Consider the following 27,537-nt stretch of genomic DNA (forward strand, 5'->3'; position numbering starts at 1 on the left):
GAGCACAAAAAAAAAGGATTTAGGCCCAGATCTGTGACGAGGGGGGTGGGCTGAATGTTTGACATTGTTCAGCATTCCGTCCATCATCTGTTCTTTTTGCATTTTAACTTTGACAGTGCTTGATTTGTCATTTCTTTGATAAACATTTTTGGTCTTAGGAGCTGCATGGCCTTCACCAGTGTATTAAAAATATTTTTTTTTCTTGTCATAGTATTTCCTGGAGTGCGGAGTGAGCTACTTTGTGTGCAGATTTGCTGTTGTTATTGAAGGGAATGCCATCACTTGTTGAAGGTAGAGAAGTGGGTTGACCCTTTGACCTATGCTGCATAAAATGTGAATGTCACAACAGCAGACCAGTGAATTGCAATTGTATGTATGTAGTACTTACTACCCCTGACGAGTGTTGAATCGCTTTTCAGGGAGTAGCACGCTACTCTGGAACCCAAAGATGAATTAAAAGGGCGAAAATATAAGAAAGGATTATCTGGGAGTTCATAGCAGTGAAGGAGCTTTAGGATGAATCAGAGTGGGTGTAGGGAATATTTTGGAAGCGTAATAGGATGCGTGGTAGAGTGGTGGTTTGCTGAGATTTGGGGAAATTAGCTAACTTTTTATTTGCTGTGGGAGGGAAATATATAAGTATCTAGATATGTAACCACTCATAAGAGGTATACATACATAGATATTTTCACAATACACATATGGAAAATAATCAGGCGGTGTAAAATTCTTATAAAGCCCTATATGTACATGAATGGATACATATTTCCAATTTTGCTGTAAATTAAGGTTTATTTTATCTATTGGGTTTAAGTCGAGGGCTCTGACATGTTGTAATCGATCTGTGGGCTTTTAACGACACCATCACTCATTCATGGGCTTGCCTTTAAAAAAAAAAAAAAACTTTTATCATTGGTAAATGCTTTACATTTGTCCTTCCTTGGGGCAGTTTTGTTACTGCCTTGGCCATCGACCCTTTTACATGGATAATGGACTGCAAGCAAACTTTTTTTGCTTTTTGTGTTTCTCCCTGCATTCTCAGGGCAGCCTGGCACTTGGAATTGGCTTGCTTATCTCAACTATTTTACTTTTCATTTTCAATTTATGTGGCAAGAAAAGTCCAGTTAGGAATTTACAGCACTAATAGCTCTAACTTGAGCAAATGTGAGACCAGTTGCATTGCAAATGCTTGTTATTTTTACAAGATGGCTGCAAGACTGTGATAGTCACTAAAGGCTCGTTTTTTATTTGTCCCCTAATATTTCAGTAGTGAATGACTAGGGCTAGCTGAAAGCATCTATAAGTATTGTATATCAATATTTTTAGTATAATTAAAAGGTCAAGCCTAAAAAAAGAGGCCTGGGGAGACGACATGGTTTCTCTAGGTGGTGCACTGATGGGCCACAAACTTAGGGGTCATTTTGAGTTTGGCTAATGAAGGCACCTCTGAAACTTAGAGGTTCAGAGTCACTTCAAAACTCCTGGTTCCTTGCACAGTGAAATGTTGTTGAGCTGTGAGTTGCTTGTTCACAGAGCCACCCACAGAATAGCTGCCAAGTTTCCCAGGTCCATTCATGTTGTGCTGCTCCAGTCCAGGTTTTTCCATATGAATAGAGAGACTAGTGCTTCTGTTTTATAATTAAATAAACAAGACTACAAGTATCAGAATTCAAAGAAAAATATGGCCTGCAGCTGCACATCACAGAAGGACCTGAGAAACTTGGCAGGGCTGCAGCTGTCAAACAAAGGTGGGTGGTGCCTGTCTGTCACAGCCAGTGGCTAGCTTGCATGCTGAGACCTGACTCATTTAGGTTAGTTCTCCTGATGCATAATATAGCTACCTGGGTTTGTGCTGCTGGGGAGAGGGGTCTCTAGCAGTAAAAACAGTAGCTCATCACACAGTGAGAACCCCCCAAACAGCCCCGCCTCCAACCCACGCCACTATCATTTTGCGTTTTTTTTTGTTTGGGGCTTTGTTTGTGGAAAATAACATTGAACACCGGTCATGCCGTTCCAGTATGCCACTTGTGTTTAGGTCTCATCATTGGATCATTGTTTGCGACATGCAGTCCGCGCAGGACACAGTCATATGCAGCAGTCAGCACTTCCTGTTTGTAAAGGAATTACCATATCTTGCTCCTAATTGTGGAAACCTCAACCACATCTGAGCAGCAGAGGCTAACAAATTCTAGGCTCGGCCAAGTTCTGCCTTCTTATTGGCTGGTGTGGTGACAATGAAAACTGTCAGAACTTCATCTTTACAAAGTCCCGACTTTTTAGCACTCAAGGTTTTGCATGTAGTGTCCTGTAAGCCCATATCTCTGGCTGATGAGAGGAACTACAACAACCGTACTTTGCATGCTGGGAGAATAGGCCTCTCTGTGTCACAACAGACATCGGGTCCAAGTGGTAACTCCGCTCTCACATACGTAGATTAATTCCAGGTGCTTAGAGTGAATGTGATGTCATCAAAAGTAGCAGGAAGCAAAGAAAGAATTTTAAAAAGCGTACTAAAAGTACTTCGAAACCTGAAGGACACGCTGCCCTTGGTAAAAGTGAAGACCACGTGGTGCCATCCGGTGTGTTGTGGAGGAAGTCCTCAGAGGGCAGTGACGGTGTCAACAGACATCTGGGCTGTGAGAAGGCCCAGCATTAGTGTCCATTTCACATATCGTGGCGGAGCTCTTGTCCCCTTTGTTCAGCTTTAAGTCCCTTCACCCCTTGAGGCCGGAAATCTCTGAGGGAGCCATGAGTCTCACAGCTTCACTAGTGTAAGAAAGGTTTGACCACAACTGGTCGCTCTCTGTATGAATTTCTTAATTGTGCAGCTGTTTACCTGTTTTTATTATTCATTAAAAATACACAGCATTAGAGGAGGTAACACATGCTATTGGCTGTTTGGTATAGCATTTCATACCCCCACCCCTCCCCAAGGAGTGCATGCATTGCAATGCATGGAGCACTGTTCTACATATCAAAGGTACATCAACTCTTCAGGCTTTATCTTCTTTTCACAGTAGATTTGTCAATTTGTTTAAAACAAAAAAACAATTGGTTTTGTTTCGTTTTTAGGTCAATCCTAGACAGTGCGCATGCTCTGTCTTTAAGACATACTGTGTTCACTGTAGGGGCTTTGAGCACACCCCTCGCTTTTAATTTGTTCCTTGTAGTGCCCCTCGTAAAATCTTTCTTTTCTATGTTCCCTTTGTTCTTTTTGTCCCACCTTTTGGTTCTTTGTTTCCACCCTGGAGACAGACCCCGTTACATGGATCAGTTCACTTTTGACAATTTTTAGGTTGGTTTGGTGCACTACTTTTTTTGTTTTGATTAAGCTTGCGGTACCTTCCCCCCTACCACCTCCGCCCATCGCTGCATTTCCTGCTCTTGTTGGCACCCGTTGCTGCTCATAGTTCATTTAATTTCTTAAAGAGCAGGCAGCGTGTGTGGCATGTTTGAATTGCACAAACTTTTGTTTATTTGCATGATTTGGGATGCCGTGCAGCTTTTATCAGCACAGCACCTGCTTCAGGAATGCTGCGGTTCAGGTCATGGTCTTCTTTCCTCACGGGCATGGTTATGTGCGTGCTGATATCTTGTATGGAATTCAGGGTTGTTTAGTACTCTGATAACTTTCAGCTGATATTAGGCATTTCTTGAAAGGGGTTAATATTTGTGGTATTCTTAGAATGCAAAACTTAGTACTTCTTGTCTTTCCAGCCCAGTAATCCAAATGACCAATTTCAGCATAGACTGCTGAAGGGTTAATGCTTTGCTTGTATCTTTATTTGTATACCCTACAGCGCTACTGAGCCGAGTTAGCTGTTCATCCCCTGGGGGGGCTTTGAAGAGAACATTTATGAAACCTGTCTGAACTCCTTCTTTAAAGGACGTGGTGTGCGTTCTGCTGAATTTGCAGCATTTTTATACACCTAGCATGGCCATCCATTGAAGTACGCAAATCGTCTTGGACGACTGCGTACACGCCCACTTTTACTGGTGACACCTTAGTGATGCCGGCAAACAAGGGCTCAGGGCAGAAGTGGACTATTGAAAGCAGTAGTTGCTGATGTTTTTTTTTTCCAATCTTCTTTATGATCACCATGAGGATGTCTCCTAATCTTATGCTCCTGTTCTCCTCATTGTTTTAAAAAAAAAAAAAAAAAATTATATTTGCCGTTTTTAGGGTTGAGTGTGGAAAGCGGTCTGTCACGGTTATCTGTCGACAGGCTTGTAACCACGCCCATCACTTTGGTTCGTGGGCTTGCTTTTTAAAATTTGCCTGATTTAGTGAAAGGCATGCATACGTCATGCCTTTTCCGGTGTTTAGCCCTCCTCGAGCGCACCGGCCAACTACTAAAAACATACGAGGCTCTTTGTTTTCCGTATGGTTCTGAACTACTTTTTCTCAGTTTCGTAGGTAACGCAATCTCGCTGGGCAGTAGGCATGTGCTTTGCATGACATCGATCCTGTTACATAGATAATTGCACTTTTGTTGATACGTTGCACTGCGAGTTAACTTCTATTTCCTTTTGTGTGTTCGCGGGCCATTAGCTCGCTTATGTGAAACTGTTTATCTTTTCAATTTGTTTGTGGCAAGAAAGGTCCGGTTAGGAGTTTACAATGCTAATAGCTCTAACTCTAGCAAATGTGAGGCCCATTGCATTGTAAATGCTTGTTATATAGTGCGAACTTGGCCCATGGGCACTAAGTCGCTTTAGAAGAGCACCACATCACAGTAATGCTCTTTTTGCAGAACGTAGGGGGGTTCAAGTGCCGGCACAGCCCGAGACATTCCGGGTGTTGCGCCCACTCCAAACGCACAAGAGTGTTTAGGCCTCTTGTCTGTCACAACCTTGCACAGCAGGCCGACGCAGTTCTTTCTCACAAAATGAGGAGGATATTTTTGAAGTGCAGAATGTGTCCTCATCTGCTTGCTACTCTTGTCGCCCCTTCCTGTTTCACTCAATTCTCACACCTCCTTAGTCTCCGCCCTCCTCCCATTCTCCACCATTCCATTTGTCTCCTTTTCACTCCCCTGTCTGACACACCCATTGTCGTGCCTTCCTTCACTTTCTCCCTCTCTTCCTCTCCCTACTTTAGTCTTCCCCCCCGTCCTTCACTCATTCATTCACAATCCGTCCCCGGTCCTTCCCCTCCTCCTTTCACTCATTCCATTCTTACCCCACCTTCATTCACAGTCCATTCCCTTTCTTCTTTCACTCTGTCCCTCAATACTTCACCCTCCTCCCCCACCCTTCCATCATCGATTTGTTCTTTCTTCCTCTCGCCTCCTTCTCTTTGTCTCCTTCTTTCCTCTCACATTGGCACCTTGTGATGCCCCCACTGCCTCTCACACCTGTTATTTTCTTTTCTACTCTTGCCTCTGTTCTCATCTCCTCCAGCCCTTTACCTTTTCGCTATCTCGCCCCTCACGATTCTCCTGCCCTCTCCTCTGTTCTCTTCATCTATTGTTCTTCCTCCGCTCTCCCTTCTCCGTGCCAGGGGGTGGTGTTCAGAGCTGTGTCGTCTTCGTTGCCGTACCTGGCCGCTCCTCTCACCTTCTCAGGTAATATAAGGATTTTTATTCTGTCTTTATTTCCAGAGCATCTTTTGCTGCGCGACTCCACGTCTGTGGCATGCACGCGGTCCTAGGTGCGGCCTGAGCAAGATGTGCACTGCACACCCTGTGCAAAATGAATGCAGTTACGGCAGGGGTCTTCAAACTGGGGGGGTGGGCCCCCCATGGGTCCCTCAAGTGATCCCGGGGGGGGGGGGAGGGGTGGCTCCAGGCTCTGGCCAAAAAGATTATGCAGATAATAGTGCTTTGTTTAAAACAGAAACATGTTTATTGCATTTGTAAAAAGGTAACAGAACTTAACTGCAATGTTTAAATAAGTCTAGACTTACTTAAACATTGTCCGCTTAATAGAATAGTTATGAAAAATTATGAGGGTGGCCCGATCTTTTTTTTTTTTCCCCCACTTGGGGGCGCGGCATTAGCAAGTTTGAAAACCACTGAGTTAGGGTTTCAGTACCATCCATCCCAAGGTGAAATGTGTTAAACAATTCACAAACATTAGATGTTGTAGCACCAGGATAATGTGCTGGTAAATATCTATAAGGTCCCAAAGGTGAGACCTATTGGCTATGCCAATGCTCGTTTTTCCTGCTGTATTCATTGCTGAAAACTAAATCCGGAACTATTGGTTTTGTCAGTGCTTGCTTTTTTCTGTGTATATTTCAAAGCCTGATGAAACAGCCAAGAGGCGCAACTCCGTGGCTTCATTGAAACACGGAAATAAATACATTACTGTGTAACCAGAATAGGTGTTTCTTTTCCAAGGTGAGTAATGTGGCCTTATTATGGCCAAACGTTTTCGACCAAAAAAATAATTTAAAAGACCGTCTTTAAATGGTGGGCAATCCTATTCAGCCAGTTTTTTTACTCTAAAACATCTAATAATTTGTCAGAACACATTAAGAGGGTCATTCACACCACTGATATCCTTCATTTATGAAAAGAGAAAAAAAAGAGAGAAAAACGTCTGTGATGTTAAATTTACTGACCTCTTGTGTAATGAAAACAGCAAAGTCGGTTCTCCCTGTTATTCAGAAAATATAGCTGCTGTTACCCAGCTTTGTGTTTATATTTTATTAGCCTGTAAAAGGTGAAAGACTGAGCCCCTACAGCAGGAGTTCAACCCGCTGAACTATGTTATGTTCTTCTGGAGGCAGGAGTGTGTGTTGTATTCCCTCTTTGTTTAACACCGCGGCCATCAGACCGTCCTGCTGCTTACCCTGTACACACTTGGCTTTCGCTCCTTTCCCTTTAAACCATTGGCTTTTTCCAGCCAGGCTCTTTCAGCCATTGGCTTGAGACTGTCAGTCATGTCTTGGCTCATCCCAACGAGGTATCCAACTGTCTGCTATTGGCTGTTTCAGAGTATCCTTCCACCACCACTTGGCGAACAGCACTAGGGACTACTTTACAACTAAAGCCCTCTATCTGCTCCTGCTGGCTCTCTCCTGTGTGTCTTGCTGTAATGTGCCAGCACTGCACGCGTTAGCAGATTACACCCGGTCTGTTGTGTGTCTTGCTGTAATGTGCCAGCACTGCACGCGTTAGCAGATTACACCCGGCCTGTTGTGTGTCTTGCTGTAATGTGCCAGCACTGCACGCGTTAGCAGATTACACCCGGCCTGTTGTGTGTCTTGCTGTAATGTGCCAGCACTGCACGCGTTAGCAGATTACACCCGGCCCATTGTGTGTTTTGCTGCATGCGATAGCAGATTATACCCGGCCCATCGTGTGTCTTGCTATAGTGTTAGCAGATTACAACCCGGCCTTTTGTGTGTCTTGTTGTAATGTGACAGCACTGCACGCGTTAGCAGATTATACCTGGCCTATTGTCTGTCTTGCTACATGTGTTAGCAGATTATATCTGGCTGTTGTGTGTTTTGTTGTAATGTGACAGCACTGCACGCGTTAGCAGATTATACCTGGCCTATTGTCTGTCTTGCTACATGTGTTAGCAGATTATATCTGGCTGTTGTGTGTCTTGCTGTAATGTGCCAGTACTGCATGTTAGCATATTACACCCGGCCTGTTGTGTCTTGCAGTAATGTGCCTGCACTGCATGTTAGCATATTACACCCGGCCTGTTGTGTGTCTTGCTGTAGTGTTAGCAGATTACACCTGGCCTGTTGTGTGTCTTGCTGTAATGTTAGCAAATTACACCCGGCCTGTTGTGTGTCTTGCTGCAGTTGACTTTGCCAGTGCTTGTCCTGTGTTTGGGTACCGCAGGAAGCACTGGGTATGCCCAGCACCCTCCTTCCCAGGCCGTGCTGACCTGCACGTGAACACCAGGCGCTTGAGCGGGTGCCATGGCCGCTTCATCCCCCTGGGTGCAGGCGGGCTGTCCCATTGTAGGCACTGGCCGGTGCAAGGTGCCCACTCTCCACTTCTGCTGCCCACAGCTGCCACCTGGCAGGGTGTCCACGAGCCGTGAGAGGTGCCCGTCGGTGGCTGGGAGCGAGGCGCTGCGGCCAGGAGGGCACCTGGAGATGCAGGGACGTGGCGGCCTTTGGAGATGCTAATGGGACATGCACAGCCGCTTCAGCCTGCCGACCCCGAGTGTGTGAATGAGAACCACAATGGGGGCTCATACTCTGAATATGCCCTTGGTATTTACTCCTTCCGTTAAGCCTCTTTAAATGTCCACTCGCGGTCTCAGATCAGGGAACTGTGGCACATTTGCCCAAGAGCCTGAAACTCAGGATCCGGCGGAGGGGCATCTTTTAAGCGGCCTGGTTTAGAGGAGAGGAATATGAAATTAAAAACTTGAATATGAACTCGCCTGCTCATCAGTGGTATTCTTATTATCGGCCTCGGAAAGATGAAAGTCAAAATCAGCCCTGGAGTGTTGACACGTGATCTGCATGTGCCGTCCCGCCTCTTGTGACTGGTGCTTTAGCCCGCTGCGCTATCTTACTGACCTACGAGAACTGCTACCTCAGACGTTCGGGGCCAGATGTACATTCCAGGGTCTCTGTTTTACAGCTCAATTATTTGGATTAAAAAAATACACCGTGGAACATTACAGGTTAGTCAGCTGTCCTTCTTAAAGATGAGACTTGTAGGGCTTTGGCTGAGATTACGGAAAGCCAGGGTTGAAAAGGGTGTTGGGAGCGGAATGGGTTGTGATTGGGAGGATGGGGGTGGGGGGTGGGGGGTCGGGAGAGGAGAGTTGAAACCAGTGGGAGGTTGGGCTGAGAATAAGTGCACGGTGAGTAATTTTCCGAGAAATGTGCGTGCTATATTCATAGCAGAGGGCAGGTCTTCCCATACGCTGAGAAACCTCTCCTCCCCCCAAACCCACTTCAAGGTGGGGGTGGGCGCACTACTGGTATTTTAAACATCTGTGTACCGGTGAATACTCTGCCCTTTTATGCACACTGTGTGTGTGTTTTTTTTTTTTTGCACCTTTCCCTAATGCAGCGTCAGAGTTTCAGTGAGCTACAATATCAGAGTTTTAAATGTTAAAAAAACATTCTGTCTCACTGCAGGCAGTGCAGTAGCACTGATGTCTGTATGGACGTGGGAGTTGGGGGCATATGTTCTAAACAGTGAAGGATCTTTTGGGGTGAGCAGATGGTCTTTCCAAGAAAAGGGCATCGATTTCATATCATCTCCCCTCACTCCCCGCACCTGCCATATTGCTGATGAAACAGCTGGTCTGGGGCATGTCGAGGCTGGGGGTTTGCGCTTCTCCTTTCCAGCCTGTGGCAATTCCCCGCGGAGGGCAGGCGGCGGCCGCAACATGTCGACAGCTTTTGCGCGTGCACTGGATTTTTTTTTTTTTTTTTTTTTTTTTTTTTGCTATTTCAAGTTTTCGGGCCCTGGACTGTTTTGCAGACTGCACCGCAGGAGACCAAAAATATCTCCCGCAGGAACATGTTTTCCCAGAACCACACGTTTTTTATTTTTTTTCATCAGTCCGTACTGGCGACAAACCTAACAGAGAAATGTTCGTCGAATGAAAACTAAAGCGTCCTAGGCATAGAAGAAAACACAATAGAGATACAAAAATAAACAGCAGAGAAACTTAAAGGATAATATAATCTTTGGTCTGTTGTGAAGTCTACAATACCCAGAGGGTGGTGTTAACTTCCCATTTGTTGGTCCAGGAGACAGAACTGAGTTTTCCCTAATTGTTCACATTGTGTGATCCTGGTCAAATCATTTTACCTCTCTAGACTGTTTCTTGTCGACAAAATGTTAATGTATTTCGAAGGCACCAAATGGTGTATCAAGAGTTGTGCAGATGACTTACGCTGCAGTTTGTATAGTGGTTTTTGCACTGTGTTGGGTCGGATATGGCCTCTCCATGATGTACAGTACTGTCCGCGGCTTTACCCAGACAGCATATGTATATTGTCCTCTCCTAAATGGAGAGGGGCATCTCCAGGCACAATATTTTATTAAAATAACTAAAAGAATTGGTTTCTTTGGAATTACCAGGGCCTTCCTGATACATTGGGACGTAAAGGACCCTGACTGCTGCTGCAGTAAGATAGATGGAAGGAGGCGCAGGGAGAGGCCTGCAGGAACTGTTAAAGAAAGGCGTCCTTTGAAGGGGAACACATTCTTGATTCTTCTTGCTTGCACACAAACGAGAGGCCATCTTTAAATGGTTTTTGTTATATTTAATTAAAAAAAATCAAGATGGCCACCTTTGTGTGAATGCTTGCACATTTGTGGCCATCTTTTTTGTCACTCTTTAACATTAATTTACATTTCAAGATGCACAACGTGTTTCCTTCCTGGTAAGGTATTGTAATAGTAAGGTGTACCGAGAGAAACAAGCATTGGCAAAAAACAGACCAGCAGCTCTGCAGCCAAATCCAAACCTATGTTAGCCAGTGTTTTTTGTATTCTTGCGTTTCCATAGATTCAATTTCCACTTGCAGTGGGCTAGAAAAGCAGACACTAATTCCACATCGGTTATTCCCATCCCTTGAGAAGGTCATAGGCCGTTTGCGAGGATTATGTAAGGGCTGTTCTCAATGGCTACCAGTAGTCAATGAGAATTGTTGTAGCACAGGTTTCAGTTGTGATTGGTGGAAAGTGTCTTGGCAGTGGTATTGGAGGAACAGTGGAAGGATTCTTAGTCTCATGGTGGTGTCGGAGCACACCGAGGGTGCTGTCTGTGTGAGAGCGAATAAATATCAGTGGGGAGCAAATATTGTGCGGAGAGAGCTTTTGAGCCATAAAAGATTTTAGTAGCTTATGAGGAATACATGATGCATGCTTGAAGGAATTCTGAATTTTAGTTGCTGTGATTGCTGACTGTTATAGTTAACAATTGTGGAAGCAGAAACCCATCTGGGTGTTGTATGGACAGTCGAGGATATTGCTGCCAGTGGGGCTGGTGAATAGAAGGGATCTGCGGACCACCAGATGTACTCAGGCCATTGACTACCGACTAGGGCAGGCACTGCTGCGCAAGAGATGGGCTGGGGTCTTGGTGAGCTCTAGGGTTTTGTTTATAGCTGGGTTTGACTAGCCTGGAATCGACTGAGAGGATCAGAATTGATCAAACAGTGGATTGCAGGCTTTGTTTAGGATCATGTTGAAATCGCTGGTGGTCGTGAGTGGGCCAGAAGGTCGAGGCCTTCACACAAGGTACAGTCAGGGCCACTGCCATTATTCTGCAGCTGCAGTTTTGCGCAGGCTCTAGTGTCACCCAGTGGTCAGTCACGGTATCGCTTTCAGAAACATTGCCCACTCTCTATGCCTGCCACTGCTAGTTCAGCAGCGTCGCCTAGTGGATGGTCAGTTTGGCTTTGGGTGACACTGTTTCTTTACTCCTTACATGGCCTGGTGGCGTATGTAGGTGTTTGTCTCAGATTGGAAGGCACCGTGCCACACTGTGGTGGTATGACACGTGCAAGCCCTTGTGTGCATGCACAGCAGCGCCTAAGGGATGCAGCCTCGGGGTTCATCCGGGAAGGAAGCCTAGAGGTCTTTAGTCCAGAGGATGCCCGGCGCCTGCAGCCTGGTCTCTATGAATCCACAGCCCTGCGAGCGGGTGGGCCGTCGGTGGACTGTGAAATGGAAGATGGAGAAAATTGTATATAATTAGGGAGTTCTGTGAAAATCCAGTCTTCCCATGGAGCAGGTTGCTGAAGTCCTAATGCAGCCTCGTGAGCGCCCCTGGAGGCAGTACGGTTGGGGGTAGAGTCGGCCACACGGAGCCTTCTAAATGCCGACTAGCCTGGGGCAGAATGTTACAAAGCAGACTGACGCTCCCCAGCCCTGTCACACTCGGAGGGGCACCTTCTTGTTGGGTGATATTTCCTTGTTTCCCCAAAGGATGAGAACTGCCCTAAGTGCAGCCCCCCTCAATGGTGAGCGCTTGACCCCGCCCGTCCAAGGGTGGGCGCGGACGGTGCATCAATACACACCCCCGGGGGGCGCCTAGAGGAGGGAGCGCATTGACTCCGCGACCCATGAGCTCATTGCCCACCCCCATTCCCTCCTACATTTACCATTTCATAAATCAGAGCACTGGATTATTCACCCCTAGCTGCTTGGGTTGGGGGGGGGGGGGGGGGGTGAGGGAGAGAGTCTGCTCTCAGACATCAGCCCCAGGGCCATCTGCTCTCTTACTGACTAACACAAGATGGAGCAATCTCCGGAGTTCAGTCTGCCCCCTCCCCTTGTCAGTATCATCGGACCCGATGGAGCGCACCCTCCCCTCGGACATCCGGCCTCTAGCTGCTAACGTAGCTCAGCGGGTTCACTGTCGCCTGTTTGTAATCTGCGGGCCATAGGCCCGACCACTGCCTCAACATCTACCTTTTTTTCAAGTTTCAGGATCCAGGTGATGCGGCGTCGGTGGTACCTCGCATTACTCAAACCTCAAGCGAACATTTAGCTCGCATCGCTCACAGTCGTGACATCTCCCGCCAGACGCCTGGCGTGACATCCGGGGCACCCACCCATGCCATCTCTGGGCAAGTCGCCCACGAATGCATTTATGCATTTGGTCTCCTGTGGCTTCAGTTTAAAGATGAGAAACACCACGGTTGTGGGGAAAGTGATAACGGAGTTGTAATGAACATCTTTTACCACTGCATGCTCCAGTGGGGGTCTTCTGGGGTCTGCATTGGGAGTTTTTGCGCCTAGTTCTGTCGCTGCAACAAGCTCTTAAACCGGCTTCACTCGACTTCCCTGGAGCAAGTGCACGTGACATCCTGCTCCAGATGTTCTCATTGTGGTCCACCCTGATGTCCGTTGCAGGAGATCTTCACAAACCCCCTGACGGGTGGTACTGCACGATGTTGTCTCTTGCTCACAGAGCGCTAGAATGTTTGGGGGTAGGAGTACAGGCGCTACTCCTTTAATCATGGCTGACAACTGTCGCCAGGCCGTGACACCAGTGATGGTTGGTGACAGAAATGAGTCTTGCTCACGCCTCTTCACAATCACTCAAGTGGAGGGACTGTCCATTTGTTGCTCACTCTGGACATCTGTGATGTCATGCCTGGCCCCTTGTTCTGCTTCTGATTGGCCAGTGATTGTCTAGTTTCCAGTTCACAAAATATAATATTTCTGTTGTTCCCCTGAGTAGCTAGTTGACACAGATGAAAGACATTATATTTTAACCTCCTTTTGTTCCCTTCAAAAGTTTGGGGCCAAATTTCAAGTTTGAGCGCCCAGCTGCTGCTGTACTGGATGTAAACTCGCCCCCATTGACTCATCCTGTGTTCACCTTTGGCTTGGAAAAGCTCTGCACACCTGTGTAGAGAAAAGGCTGCCACAGAAGAGGAAACCTCATCTGTCTGTCCTGAAGGGGCGGAGAATATGCCCCAGACTGAGGAAGTCCGTGCTATCGCAGCCTGAAGGAGTAAGGATACACACTGCCTGGCGTGCAGCAGATCTCCCAGGCTTCAGACCACAGTCGCGGTGAGAGCTGCAGGGCGTTGCTGTGAGGAACCGGAGACTGCTGAAGCCAGAACCCTGAGACTCCTGCCTAGTATGACATGCAGTGCTTAATTTGTGCCGGTGTTTGCCATTGGTCGGCATCAACACTTATTATTTATGAGTATCCACCGCATGGTTTTGCTGTGTATTTTTAAGCAAAATTAATTAGTTGGGTATTTCTTTAATATAAAACTTGGACTAAAACCTGTAGTTTAAAGTGACGTGGGTGGTGCCAGCCACATTGGACCCGCGTGAAATACCTTGTTCCCTGGCACTTAATTTTATTACAGATTAATCACTGTTGACCTGCGATTTCCCTCTGTTCTATGCTGGTGCCAGTAAATGGACCAGCGTGCCTTCTCACCGGTCACAAAAAGAACAGATGATGGATGGAATGCTGAACAATTAAAACATTCACCCCCAGTCACAAGATCTGGATTTAATCCATCGGCTTTTTGCCCAAAACTCCACCCTAGTTTGGACCCAGCCATATGCAAATCCGTCTTGACCCTGTTTCCCATGGTACAGTCCAGCCCGAACCACCAAGCCGGGTCCTCCCTGGACCGGAAACCATCTGCTGTTGCACCAATGATTTCCTCTACCCAGCTGCACCCATCGCAGCATAAGGGCCCTTGCACTTTTGCCTCTGTCCCTTCCATCGTGCGAATCATAGCCATGGGTCCCTTGTAGCCGGTGGCAAAGATGCAGAGAGCCTTGTGTCTGGGCTGAACGATGCCTTGCCACCTGCTTTTTCCCATTAGGAGAACTGAGTAAGGTATTACATTTAGTGACTGTAACCGACACTGTTGGACACCGTGCTTTGTATGTGTACTTGAAACTATGTCCTTGTCGTAAATGTGCACGGACATTAGTAGAACGTAGAACTAGATACAGCACTGGTTCCTAACCTGTGCTCCGGGAAGCCTCAGCGGGTCCACGTCTGCTTAATATTATTTAATATTCTAACAGATTAATAATGTGTATATAAATAAAGTGGCTAAATGTACAATTGAAAATCTTAAATGTCAAGGAAATTGAAATTAGATGCTAAAAATCAAATTAGTTTCCTCATCAATTTGTGGGAGCATTGCAGGTGCATCAAACAAAATATGGCATGGGTGACGTGTGGCTTCAGTTAAGTTTATAAAAGCTCCAACCTTCCTATTGAAATTTTTATTAACATTTGTTTTCAAATTAAATAAAACTTTATCATTTGTGTATGTGTTTGAGGAATGGTTGTTTCTGTATTTCATGTGTACTGTTTTGCGGTTCAAATCATGGAGAATGTTTAGGCCACGGTCCCTGGCTTCCAGTAACAAATCAGTGGTGGGGGGGGGGGGACCCCCCATTTCAATATGTATTCCGTGAGACCCCCAGGTTCCAGTAATGATAGTGTGTGTTTGGGGTGGCCCAGAAGTCAAATGTTGAGAACCGCTGAGTTGCAGAGTAACAGCAGTACATAAGAGGGTAGAGATGCTTGCCTTACGATGCCCAGGAGTTACTAAGCATAGTCCCATACGTAAAATCTTTCCTTTTCTCAATAGTACAGGGAGTGCAGAATTATTAGGCAAATGAGTATTTTGACCACATCATCCTCTTTATGCATGTTGTCTTACTCCAAGCTGTATAGGCTCGAAAGCCTACTACCAATTAAGCATATTAGGTGATGTGCATCTCTGTAATGAGAAGGGGTGTGGTCTAATGACATCAACACCCTATATCAGGTGTGCATAATTAGGCAACTTCCTTTCCTTTGGCAAAATGGGTCAAAAGAAGGACTTGACAGGCTCAGAAAAGTCAAAAATAGTGAGATATCTTGCAGAGGGATGCAGCACTCTTAAAATTGCAAAGCTTCTGAAGCGTGATCATCGAACAATCAAGCGTTTCATTCAAAATAGTCAACAGGGTCGCAAGAAGCGTGTGGAAAAACCAAGGCGCAAAGTAACTGCCCATGAACTGAGAAAAGTCAAGCGTGCAGATGCCACGATGCCACTTGCCACCAGTTTGGCCATATTTCAGAGCTGCAACATCACTGGAGTGCCCAAAAGCACAAGGTGTGCAATACTCAGAGACATGGCCAAGGTAAGAAAGGCTGAAAGACGACCACCACTGAACAAGACACACAAGCTGAAACCTCAAGACTGGGCCAAGAAATATCTCAAGACTGATTTTTCTAAGGTTTTATGGACTGATGAAATGAGAGTGAGTCTTGATGGGCCAGATGGATGGGCCCGTGGCTGGATTGGTAAAGGGCAGAGAGCTCCAGTCCGACTCAGACGCCAGCAAGGTGGAGGTGGAGTACTGGTTTGGGCTGGTATCATCAAAGATGAGCTTGTGGGGCCTTTTCGGGTTGAGGATGGAGTCAAGCTCAACTCCCAGTCCTACTGCCAGTTCCTGGAAGACACCTTCTTCAAGCAGTGGTACAGGAAGAAGTCTGCATCCTTCAAGAAAAACATGATTTTCATGCAGGACAATGCTCCATCACACGCGTCCAAGTACTCCACAGCGTGGCTGGCAAGAAAGGGTATAAAAGAAGGAAATCTAATGACATGGCCTTCTTGTTCACCTGATCTGAACCCCATTGAGAACCTGTGGTCCATCATCAAACGTGAGATTTACAAGGAGGGAAAACAGTACACCTCTCTGAACAGTGTCTGGGAGGCTGTGGTTGCTGCTGCTGCACGCAATGTTGATGGTGAACAGATCAAAACACTGACAGAATCCATGGATGGCAGGCTTTTGAGTGTCCTTGCAAAGAAAGGTGGCTATATTGGTCACTGATTTGTTTTTCTTTTGTTTTTGAATGTCAGAAATTTATATTTGTGAATGTTGAGATGTTATATTGGTTTCACTGGTAATAATAAATAATTGAAATGGGTATATATTTTTTTATGTTAAGTTGCCTAATAATTATGCACAGTAATAGTCACCTGCACACACAGATATCCCCCTAACATAGCTAAAACTAAAAACAAACTAAAAACTACTTCCAAAAATATTCAGCTTTGATATTAATGAGTTTTTTGGGTTCATTGAGACCATGGTTGTTGTTCAATAATAAAATTAATCCTCAAAAATACAACTTGCCTAATAATTCTGCACTCCCTGTATACCATTGCTTGACTAACACCTCTAGGACATTGTTTATTGGGTGTCATCGGGACGCTGTCACTGATTCCTGAAAGTCCAAGCCTAAGGAGAAGTACTCGAGATTGCCTGAGCTTAGAGCTGTAGATGGCCTCTGCCACAAGGTATGGTCTTCCAGTCCCAGGGTCCTTAAGAGATGGCCTGGAGCATTCTACCTATTTCTGGAGACCACATCAGGATTATTGTGCCCAGTTCTGGGGTCTACGAAGGAGTGTTGTGCTTAATTCAGAGGTCTCATCTGTCTCCAGTTAGGGAGACTGTGTCTAAACTATAGTGCTTAGATGTGAAGGCTACAACTAGAGTGTTGGGCCCAGCTCTGAAGATGGTGGTATTGTGCCCATTGCTGAAGGCATAAGCTTCATTTGGGGGTAGGGGAGGAGGTTGTGAGGAATGTAGTGCCCAGTTTTGGAATCTAAATCTGTAGTAATGTGTCCAGAGCCTAGAGGCGCAGTTAACAAGGGAACCCAAGTTTTGCTGGTGCCCATCCGTAAGTCCATGTACAAGTAACACTGCTCCCACAGTTGAATAAAATAAAGTTAACACAAATGGACCAAATGGTTATTTTAATCCTTAGGTATAATAAAACCCATATAAAGAACTTTTATTTAAAAAAAATAACTTTTACTTTGTGATGGTGCCGTCGTTGTGTAGTGAGAAATGGACTCGGTGCTCTCATCAAAGTGATGCACATGTGAACAAATTCAGTGATCAGAGTTATGTAAAGATCTTAGAGGCTATGCTTCAGGGAAGGAACAAACACAGAAGAGTAAGAGGAAGGCAAACCATTGACAAGAATGTGAGTGACCGGAAACCCAACCAGTGGTAAGCAGTGGGCGGGCTATAGGCCCACTAAGTTCACAGTAAGTCTTTGGCAGCCAGACATCCATCGCTGTCGCGTAGGAGGCCAGAGGCTACTTTGGGCGAACGGTCCCTGAAGGCGTTGGCCTCAAACCGCTGTACTGACAATCGGAGAACCAGAAGTGTAGCAGGACTGTGTGCAAACTGCAAAAGCGCCATCTTGTACTCCCTTTTGCTGTACCGAGTTTACGCCGATATTATCGGTTATCGATAGTCGCAGTGTCACCCTTGCCTTGGCATGGCTTGCTCTCTGTTTATCAACTCTAAAGCGCTACTGTGTGCCTTGACGCAATGTTTACAAACGAGGTGGTCTCCGGGTGGGGTACTGTGGGGTTCACCCAGTCACTCCATGTAATCTGGCTTTATTTTATTGTCTTTTGGTGTGGGAGGCTGCAGTTTGTGTTGGAGGTCGAAGGTCAGCCAGCCCTCTCACCCATTTGACCCCTGCCTCTCGGGGGTTGATGGATGGATGGATCTGGGGTAGAGCGGAGATGGAGTTTGTTGTGCATATTGAGGGAAATGACAGTGCCGGGGGTAAAGGTCACGCACTAAAGAAGAGGCAGCGCTGGGAGTGAAAAAACACACAGGGCAAGGATGGGCGCCATCTTTAAACCTCCAGTGCCCTTCAAAAGAAAGATTCTCCCCCCGCCCCCCCCCAACCCAACCCAACCCCAAAACCCCGATTTATCATGTCTTCAATAAATGAGTATCCTGGTAACTCACTCTGACACAGTTTAAGCATACAAAAGTCAAAATGTCATTCTTGAAGAAAAGCAAACAATAAACATAAGCACAGGGGAGGTAGAAAACTATTTGTAGGATAAGATCACTGTCTCCCATGATTTAATAAGTGGTAAGGAGGGGACCGGTCAGCACCTCAGTAACCCCACTGATATCACTTGGTAGAACAGAGAAGACGGACTCTGCAAAGAGGCTTCAGTGGGACTCGTGGGGATTACAGCAATGCTACAGACACAAAGTTCCTTTTTTATTTTTATTTAGAGCTTTCTTGTTTTAACTAGTGATTTATAAAACAAGCATTTGCAATGCAATACCTCTCGCATTTACTCGAGTTGGAGCAATTGGCATTGTAAATGCATAACTGGACTTTTTTGCCACATTAATTGGTCAACCATGCCAACTATTTTGGTCCTTTCTGCCACATAATTCCACTGGCCCTGCATACTAAAGCGCTAGTAGGCCTACTGGATTATTTTTTTAAACAAGGCCCTGAAAGAAAGCTGCTCCGAGGTGCAAAATATATTTACATGTCAGTTGGTGCATGTGACATTGCCTGAGGGGGCAATGAATAAATAGTTGTACTCCAAGAATGTGTGCTTACCACTGTCCCTTTACTGCAGTCTGGGGAGTCAGAAAAAAAAATGTCCATGATTTTTCACACGCTTGAGGAGAGCGATCTCAAATGTTATTAATTATCCTCAGTCAGTCTTGAACTGAAACATTAGTTATAAAATATTGACCATTGTACAGCATAATCAACTGGAAGCTCTCTTCTAGGTTTGTTTTATAAATACACGCACACACAGCTCAAGTTTCAGACTCAAATGTGTGTAGTTCATGTAGTCAGGTTTCTGCTAAGTATTCACAGCTTGTATCCCATTCTTAAAATAAAACTACAAGTCCCAGGATGCAAAGCAGAAACAAACTAAATGGGCGAATCACGTTTGAGCTAGGGAGCTGGACAACTCTACAAATACTACTCCAAAGGCTGGCTTACAACTTTACAGTACTACAGTTGGAATGCCTTCTCGAATAGTAGTGTATCACAGTAAAAACACGGCAAAGCCAAGATTTCAGCACCTTCCCTGACTGTTCTCATCATGTACTCCAGCTACAGCTCATGAGATGAGTTTGCTGCCTGCAATGGGTTAGGAAGGGGACGCACTGCACGCATTTCAAAGGTATTTATTAAGGAGTTCAGTAAAGTTGTAATATTGCACTCAAACAAATTAACTCAGTATTCCTGGAGGAATCTCAAACATCTTCAGAGCAGAACATAGCTTCAAAGTGCTATGCAGTAACACCGCTGCTGAGTATAAATGTTAAAGCACTAAATACTGAGGCAACGTAATTTTAAAACTGTATCAAGCCTATGTTTCATGTCCAGCCACTCCAGCTCACTGTTTCAGCTGTTTTTTTTTTTTTTTCCATTTGTGTTGTTTTTCTGTTTAGAGTGCATCCAATGTAAACATTTCGAAATAACTCTGGGAAGTAATGTTCTTTATGGAGAGAGAATGTAGTTTTGTCTAGTGGAAGCTTAGACTCACTATAGGGTAGAGCAGAGGGTTAATGTGCCTGCTGCAAAGAACGTGTGCTAGGCAAATCTCAAAGTGCATATAATGTAAAAATGTCAAAATAACTCTGGTGATTTATGTTCTTTCTGTAGAGTGAACATACTTTTGTCTAGTGGAAGCTTGGAGTCCTAAGAGCTCACAGGGTTAATATGCCTGCTGCAAAGAACATAACGTCAAAATAACTGTGGCGATTTATGTTTCTGTAGAGAGAACATTTGTCTAGTGGATGCTTGGAGTGATAAGGTAGCTCAGAGGGTTAATGTGCCTGCTGCAAAGAATGTGTACTAGTCGGATCAGAGTGGATATAATGTAAAAGTGTCAATTACTCTGGCGATCAATCTTTCTGGAGTGAGAAGGTACTTTTGCCTAGTGGAAGCTTTGACTCATTATAAGTTAGTTCAGAGAGTTAATGTTCTTTCTGGGGAATGAACGTACTTTTGTCTAGTGAAAGCATAGCATCATAAGGTAGCACACAGGGTTAATGTGCCTGCTGCAAAGAACGTAGGCTAATAAAGTGCATGTAATGTAAAAAATATCCAAATATCTCTGGCGATTAAAGTTTGTACTTAGGGAAGAGGCAAAAGAAATAACTCTAATTAGGTACCCGCGTGAACAATGTCGCAAGCGCGCTGTTCTGCGCTGTGAGCACCAAGACCGTCCTGATCGTGAAGGGGAGAGACAAAGGGAAAAAGTAGTTTGCCCATGTGTAATGTAACTGGCGCTCATGTAAAGCGCTCTAGTACCTTTTGTGTTGAGTTCGTGCTATAGAAAACTGCAAAAAGCCCAGGGCCTGGGCTGATGCCTCGGTCCCATGACCCAACCCCAACAGAGTTAATTGCATCAGGCACAGGGGTCTTGAAGAAAGGGAGCGAGTTTTCAGAGTTGGAGAAAAAGGCGAGAAAGAGGATGGATGGGGCAGAGAGGGTTCGAGCATTTTTACCGCGGCTGGTTTTAGTTCCCTAGTCTGGCCCGGAGTCCAGCAGATAGGGGGTAGGGTTATAGCTCTGTCCTTTCCCCCTGTGTGGTTTCGATGTTAGGCCTGTGAGGGAGGCTGCTGCGGTGGGAATGTGGTGCTGTGATGCAGTTTTGTAATTGTATTTATATAGCGCTTACTACCCCCGAGGAGCAGTCTGCCTATATATTTGGATTTGTTTTCTTTTTTTTTTTTTTTTTTGGATCAATTCTTGATTGCTGCTTTTTGTTGTTATATTTGAAAACTTAATGTACATTAATACAGTATATATGCATTAGAAAATCCAAAGTGTGCAGGTTATATATAGTAATAGTCACGAGTGTATATATAAAGAAGAAATAATCAGTGACAGAAGTAGGTTCTACAACCAATTATTGCTAATCCAATTCAAACGTGATAAATTATTATAATTTTCTATGTCAGTTCAAGTAAATATCTTTCAAGAAAGAACATTAAATTGACAGTATATCCCTTTGACAAATAAGTTTGCAGTTCTAGGAAAGAACCCCCAAATAGAATGAAAATTATGTAATTTAGCATTCAGCTTAAATATTATCTTCTCAATATGTGCTACTTCAAACGTGTTTTAACCATGAGTTAAATGTTGGACAGTCAGGGCTTTATTTGTAAATAAAAACGTGCTGGTGGTCAAAGCTCTCCTCTGACACGCGGCTTCTACAATTGAATGTGTGAACACTGGATACTGCAACAGCGTAATCCTGAAACCATATCGGGGCTCATTAATCGAATTACAGTCACTCCCTGCCCCTTAAGATCACTCTTGAAGGTTTCTGCTTTCTCCCATTGTGACGCTTTAAAAGTCTTTCTGTTCTTCTGTTCTTCCGTCTTTCCCATATGTGCCTCTTGATCGCAGTAAATTCCCGACCCAGACAAATAAGTACCGGCCTCCCCAAAAAACCTGCCGGTGCCCCCCCCCCCCCCCCCCCCCTCCCCCAACCAGCACTGGAGACAATATCTGATTTCCAAAAGCGTAGTGTATTATTTGTGTTTTGCCTGATCTAGAGCTGTAGAAAGCCATTTAAAGTTAAAGGTATGGGTGGAAATAGATGTCTGATGTGCCATATAATAATGATAAACTAGGAGTTAAAAATATGAACATTTTTTTTTATTTATTTTTTAGTAGCTCTGTTTGTGAGCCCTTCCCTGCCTTGGGTTGAAGTGATGCCTCCGGTACCCAGGGATGCCGGGACGCTTCTGTCTTTCATCAACCCGGGGACCTCGTAGGAGCAGGCGGCTGTCTTCGGCCTCGGAAGTCTTGGGTGGGAGGTGGGGGTCTTGGGGTGGGGGAGGGGAGAGCACAGTAGTTGTGGGAAAGGAGGCAGCCCGGTTCTGCGTTTCCTGTTGGCTGCTGGGAACTTGAATGCATCAGACATCTCATCTCTGCTTGCTTTCATGTCACTTCCTGCCTCTTTACCAGCCACCTTCACTCTCGGGGTTTCTTCTCTCACTATGACTTTTCTTTCTCACAAACTTTACTTGTTTCCTTGCTTGTCCTTTGCTCTTGTGTTTTGTTTTATTTCTTTCCTCCTATACTCGCCTCGCCCCATTCTCTTTCGTGATGTCTCGTCCCTTACTCCACCTCTAGTGTTCCCAGTGGCAAACTGTAGCGCAGCACCGCCACCTTGTGTTTAGTCGAGGTGTGGCAGGTACTCTTTCCTCTGCAGAGCTCTGTGCAGTGTCAGTATCAGACTGTCTAGGCCAGTGGTTCCCAACCTATGGTCCGGAGACCCCTGGGAGTCCACGAAGCCTTCTCGGGGGGGTCTGCAAGAGCCTAGAAAATTAAAAAAAAATACTAACCAATATTGACAAATTAGGTCCCCAACTTCCAGTAATGATTCAGGCGGGGGTCCCCGGATTCCCATGATGATTCAGTGGGGGGTCCCTGGGTTCCATTAATGTTAAAGTGGGGGTCCACAGATACCAAAAGGTTGGGAACCACTGGCCTAGACTACAGGGCTTTCAATAGACTACATATCCGTCCGCAGCCCTTTCCTTGATTCCGCATGTACAGATATATCTAGGGTGACCTGATTTTAAAAACCAAAAGCCGGGACATTCCCCAGAAATGGGAGGACTGCAGTCTTATATTGTCCAAGTGCCACAGAATGACAGCGCTCATCAACATATGTATGCAGAACATGTACTAAGAAAATACACAAAATGCATTTATAAACCCTTACAATTAACTCTGCTTTGGGACACACAAAAACATGCCTCACCGTATACAGTTGACCCTCTGTTAAAAAAAAAAAAAAAAAAAAAAAAAGGGAAACGAGCCAAATTTGTTGAAATCGGCTAGACAGCTGGTGAAAACCTGGGACTGACCTGGCAGATCCGGGACACACGGCCCCCCTAGCTACAGCTGTACAGATCATGAGGTGCAAAGGGCGTGTCGTGATGCAAGAGTCTCTGAAGGGACATAACACTTTCAACGTACCAGGACCCTGAACCAAAGCATGTTGCTGGTAACTTAATATACCACTGGAATGTTGATTGTTTCAAACAAGGATGTACTCGGGGCAGCCGCATCAGATAGTCATTCTGCTCCAACATTCCAATGTTTGTCTGTGTCTCCCATTTTAATTTAGAATGTTTATGTTCTAATATCCTTATGGCCATTTGCCTCAGGGTTTGTGTACTTGTTGTTAAAGGGCCCACCCCAGCAGCCTGCAACTACACTGCAGTTTCAGGACCTTTAATACCGGTATATCTCCCTATAGCAGCTATAATATTAGTAACTGCCAATCTCCTGGCAGCCCAGCCTCTGAGACCGGTGCTTACTGACAACTAAGGATGTCTGTAGCTAATCTTTAGACGCTGGACTGATAAAATGAGTTCAGGCAAAGAATCCCTGATACCACCCTCAAAATTGGAGAGCCTGTGTCTGCTATACCTGTCCTGGACTGATGAGCTCTTAATTACACACATCTCTGGAGATGCTCTAGAGTTCTACTGAACCACCTTACCCTGCGGGCAGGGGATGCCCAGAGGCGGTAGTGCGGAGTATCGAGGTGCATTTTCCTTTAAAATGATCTTCCAAGGGCAGGTTCTCTTGGGGGCCACAAAGACCTTTCCACAGTGGTGCAAAGTTGTGGTCAAGAGAGGCAGAAACTTTTTCAGCAAGGTCACAAAAACATTCTGCAAGCATAAAGTATTACAAAGACACTTGGAAAGTTCTGATTTCAAAAAAGTAAAACTGAACTTCTTGCAGTGGTTAAGACGGTAAGCAGGTCGCACGAGAAAATGAAGGGTGCAAGTGAAAACTGAATTAATGTACATTTTATTTATATATACAATGAGAACGCCTGCCCCCAAAAATACTGGAATCTTTTTTGCTACATCAGAATGTATTTTTAGTTTTATATAATAGATTTTCATGCGGGGGACGACATTTCAAGAGGCTTTGATTGTGGCCTTTCCTTTAAAATGCCCCACCTGATCTCACTTGAAATGTCTCACTTCCAATGCTTCTCATCTCATATGCTTAAGATAATTAGACAACAGACACTGAATATCCGCATTAGCCTACATTTTATGAAAAAACATTTTCATTCTTTTAGCTTGCATTTGGCATAATAATTAAAATATGGCATTTTTTTAGCATAGCAGATCATACTTTCCACAAACTGTGCTCAGCATCAAGGAGTCTGAGGACTATATATATATATATATATATATATATATATATATATATATATATATATATATATATATATATCCTAAAACACTCCTTCCAATATCAGGAGAACCAGGACACCTCCAATATGAAAATTCAGTTTATTTCAGCACAAAATCCAACGCGTTTCGGCAACAGCCTTACTCATGGTCCATGAGTAAGGCTGTTGCCGAAACGCGTTGGATTTTGTGCTGAAATAAACTGAATTTTCATATTGGAGGTGTCCTGGTTCTCCTGATATTGGAAGGAGTGTTTTAGGTTATATTAGGGTCTCTCGGAACCCATCCAGGACCGCTGTGTGGAGGACCTGCATTCCGGGACTTGGTTACGAATATATATATATATATATATATTATTTTTTATTTTAATGTATTATTAAGGATAGGTTTTGGGATGGAGAACAACCGGGAGGGAGATCTGTAATCTCAAAATACGATCTGATCACTCGGTGTTCTGTAAGCTCAAATACCAGTCTTGTGTTTATAATATATGCAGCAGGCAAGTACTTTCCTTTTATGTAGCTTTCCTGTGAAGCTGTTAGTCCAAGCCACTTCCTTCACTTTTTTCATTTTAATTGTCGAAAAAACAGTAACCTGTTAATTCTTTCACTGTCTCATTTTAATTGTCGAAACAGTAACCTGTTAATTCTTTCACGGTTTTCATTTACCAAAAAAACAATTTGAAGTCTCGGGTATGGTTGTGTTCATATGTTTAAGTGTACAAAATGTGATGGGTCGAGTGCTTGAATTAATCTCGGCCACTAATAATTATTCGGGGCCACATCCTAGTCCATCATTATTTTGCAGACTGCGCCACCTCAGTTTAGACCCAGCTGAATGCAAATCAGTTTTGACTTTGCTGCAGTGGGAACAGTCCAACCATACCTGCTACGCCCAGAACACAATCAACCCAGGACCGGTTTTGCCCCAGTTAGGGCTCATCAGCCAGGGATAGCTTGGTTTCAGTGACAGTGTGCACAGGACCACATCTAGGCATACCTGTCCCATTTAGGATGACGTCCAAAAGTATACTAGAAGTGATGGGTGTAATGCTTGTATTAATATCAGCCACTGGTAATTACTCGGGACTGCATCCCAGTCCCAGCTGCACTCGACGGAAGAGCCCCACCGGTCACAGTTTGCTTGTATTTCAGTTCAGGGAGGACCTGCCTTGGCAGTTCGGCTTGACTGTTTACACTGAGGCAGGGTGAAGATTGATTTGCACATAACTGTGTCTAATCTGACGTGGCGTGGAGACAAAAGACCGAAGGTTAGCAATGCTGCCCCGAGTGATTGTCAGTGGTTAGATTTATTTCAAGAATCCTCCCATCTCATTTTGTGTGTTTCATGTTGATCGGTTTCCCTGGAGACAAAGTCTTATCATCTGAAACTGCTCTCTGCAGAGATGTCTTCACAGAACTCTATCACCTTGTAATCTCTTTACAATCTTTTTCTTTTTGTATAGGTGGCAAGGTTTCCGCCGATTGGAGTTCACAGGGTAAGTTAGTTTTTATTTTATTCCTTTGTATTACTGTGTGCAGGTGCCTTTTATTTACACTGCATTTTCTCTGGAACATTCTGTTTGCTTATAACCTATTAGTTTACGAATTATGGTCTTTTGTTTTCAAGTGATAACTTTGAACTCTAACAGGTTTAGTTACTTTCGTTTGTCGTAGGATTAATAGCTTGCCTCGTGTTCAGACATCTGAAATAGTCAGTGGTGAGATGCACCCTCGTCCTTACTGGAATAAAGCTCCTTTTTTTTTTTAAGAGCCTTCGACTATGAACAGTCACCCCCTTGAATACGAGCAATGGGGTAAGACCCGGAGCGCGGTCCTTCAGCTCACAGCTGGGAGCGGTCTCTGCTGAAGGTCGGAGAACGCGAGTACCTTTCTCGCATTGGGAAAGATTCTGAGTAACAAGCGTATACGCCTTTTATAATGTGAGCCACCCAACGTTGTCGCCGCTAGGTTTTCTGGGATTTGGAGTCCCAAAGATGGGAGACAAATGGCCTTGTAAGAACGTTCTTAAACCATCCTGTTGCTTACACTATGGGTCATCCTGTCAACTAAGCACTAGTAAAATCAAGTAACTGCCCTAATATACAGTAAACAATTCCTTGCTGAATACTAGCAAGACTTCTAGGGTCACAGTGGGTGCTAATGACACGTGCATCTTCTGTTGCCGACCTATTGTTGCTTGCCAAGAACAGAGAGGCATAGAGCCCGCCCATTGCTTACCTTTAGTTGGCTTTCCTGTCACTCATTTGCCTGCTTCTTATTTCATTTCCCAGCCCATCAGTCTTGTGTTTATCCCGCCCATGGAGCATCGCCTCCTCACCATCTCTTTGGTTGGCTAGTATATCTGCTTCCACTGCTCACGTTTCAAGCACCACTTTTTTGTGTTAATCTCTCCATCAGAGTGTATGCGTTTTTGAACTCTCTCTCTACTGGCGCTCAAGTTGCTCTCTGTCCCCGGAGTGCTTCTCTCCATTGCCCTCCATCCCTTCTGTGTTGCTTCCACCACACGTGCCCTCCTTCTCTCGCCATTGTTCTTTGCCACAGCCTGTTTGCTGCTTCTGTCTCTCCCACCCTCCGCAGTTTTGCTCTTCCTCCCTCCCAGCCTGCTGCATGTTATGGTCTCTCCTCCATCCTACCCAGTACTACTGGAAGCCGAGGACCCCGACCTAAGCATTTTCATTGATTTGAAACACAGCAAACACAAACCTTTATCAAACAAATACATACATGATGAAATATTTTATTGAATTGACAAATGTAAAAAATTAAAATATTAATAGGAATGTTGGAGCTTTTCTAAGTTCAATTGAGGCCACTCATCTCCCACACTATGGTCCTCATTACAACTTTGCCGCCCGCCAAGTTGTAACCGCCCGTGGCCGCCAATGCGGCCGCATTTCCAACTTTGCCGCCCGCCAAGTTGTAACCGCCCGTGGCCGCCAATGCGGCTGCATTTCCGCGGTGGCCATCACAACATCCCCGCTGGGCCGCAACACGGGAGCCAGCTCCAAATGGAGCCGGCGGTGTTGCAGCGGTGC

At 45.0% G+C, this 27,537-nt stretch overlaps 1 protein-coding gene across 1 annotated transcript in view; it reads left to right on the forward strand.

Annotated features, from left to right (window-relative positions):
* Positions 1-27,537, forward strand: part of SUSD6 (sushi domain containing 6) — a 134,864-nt gene that overhangs the window by 89,122 nt on the left and 18,205 nt on the right. Inside the window, exon 3 of the mRNA XM_069208979.1 lies at positions 25,945-25,977. Within this exon, the coding sequence (XP_069065080.1) occupies positions 25,945-25,977 (33 nt within the window). The remainder of the gene's footprint in view (positions 1-25,944; positions 25,978-27,537) is intronic.

Source organism: Pleurodeles waltl, chromosome 9 (genome assembly GCF_031143425.1).
Source record: "Pleurodeles waltl isolate 20211129_DDA chromosome 9, aPleWal1.hap1.20221129, whole genome shotgun sequence".
Taxonomy (NCBI): Eukaryota; Metazoa; Chordata; class Amphibia; order Caudata; family Salamandridae; genus Pleurodeles; species Pleurodeles waltl.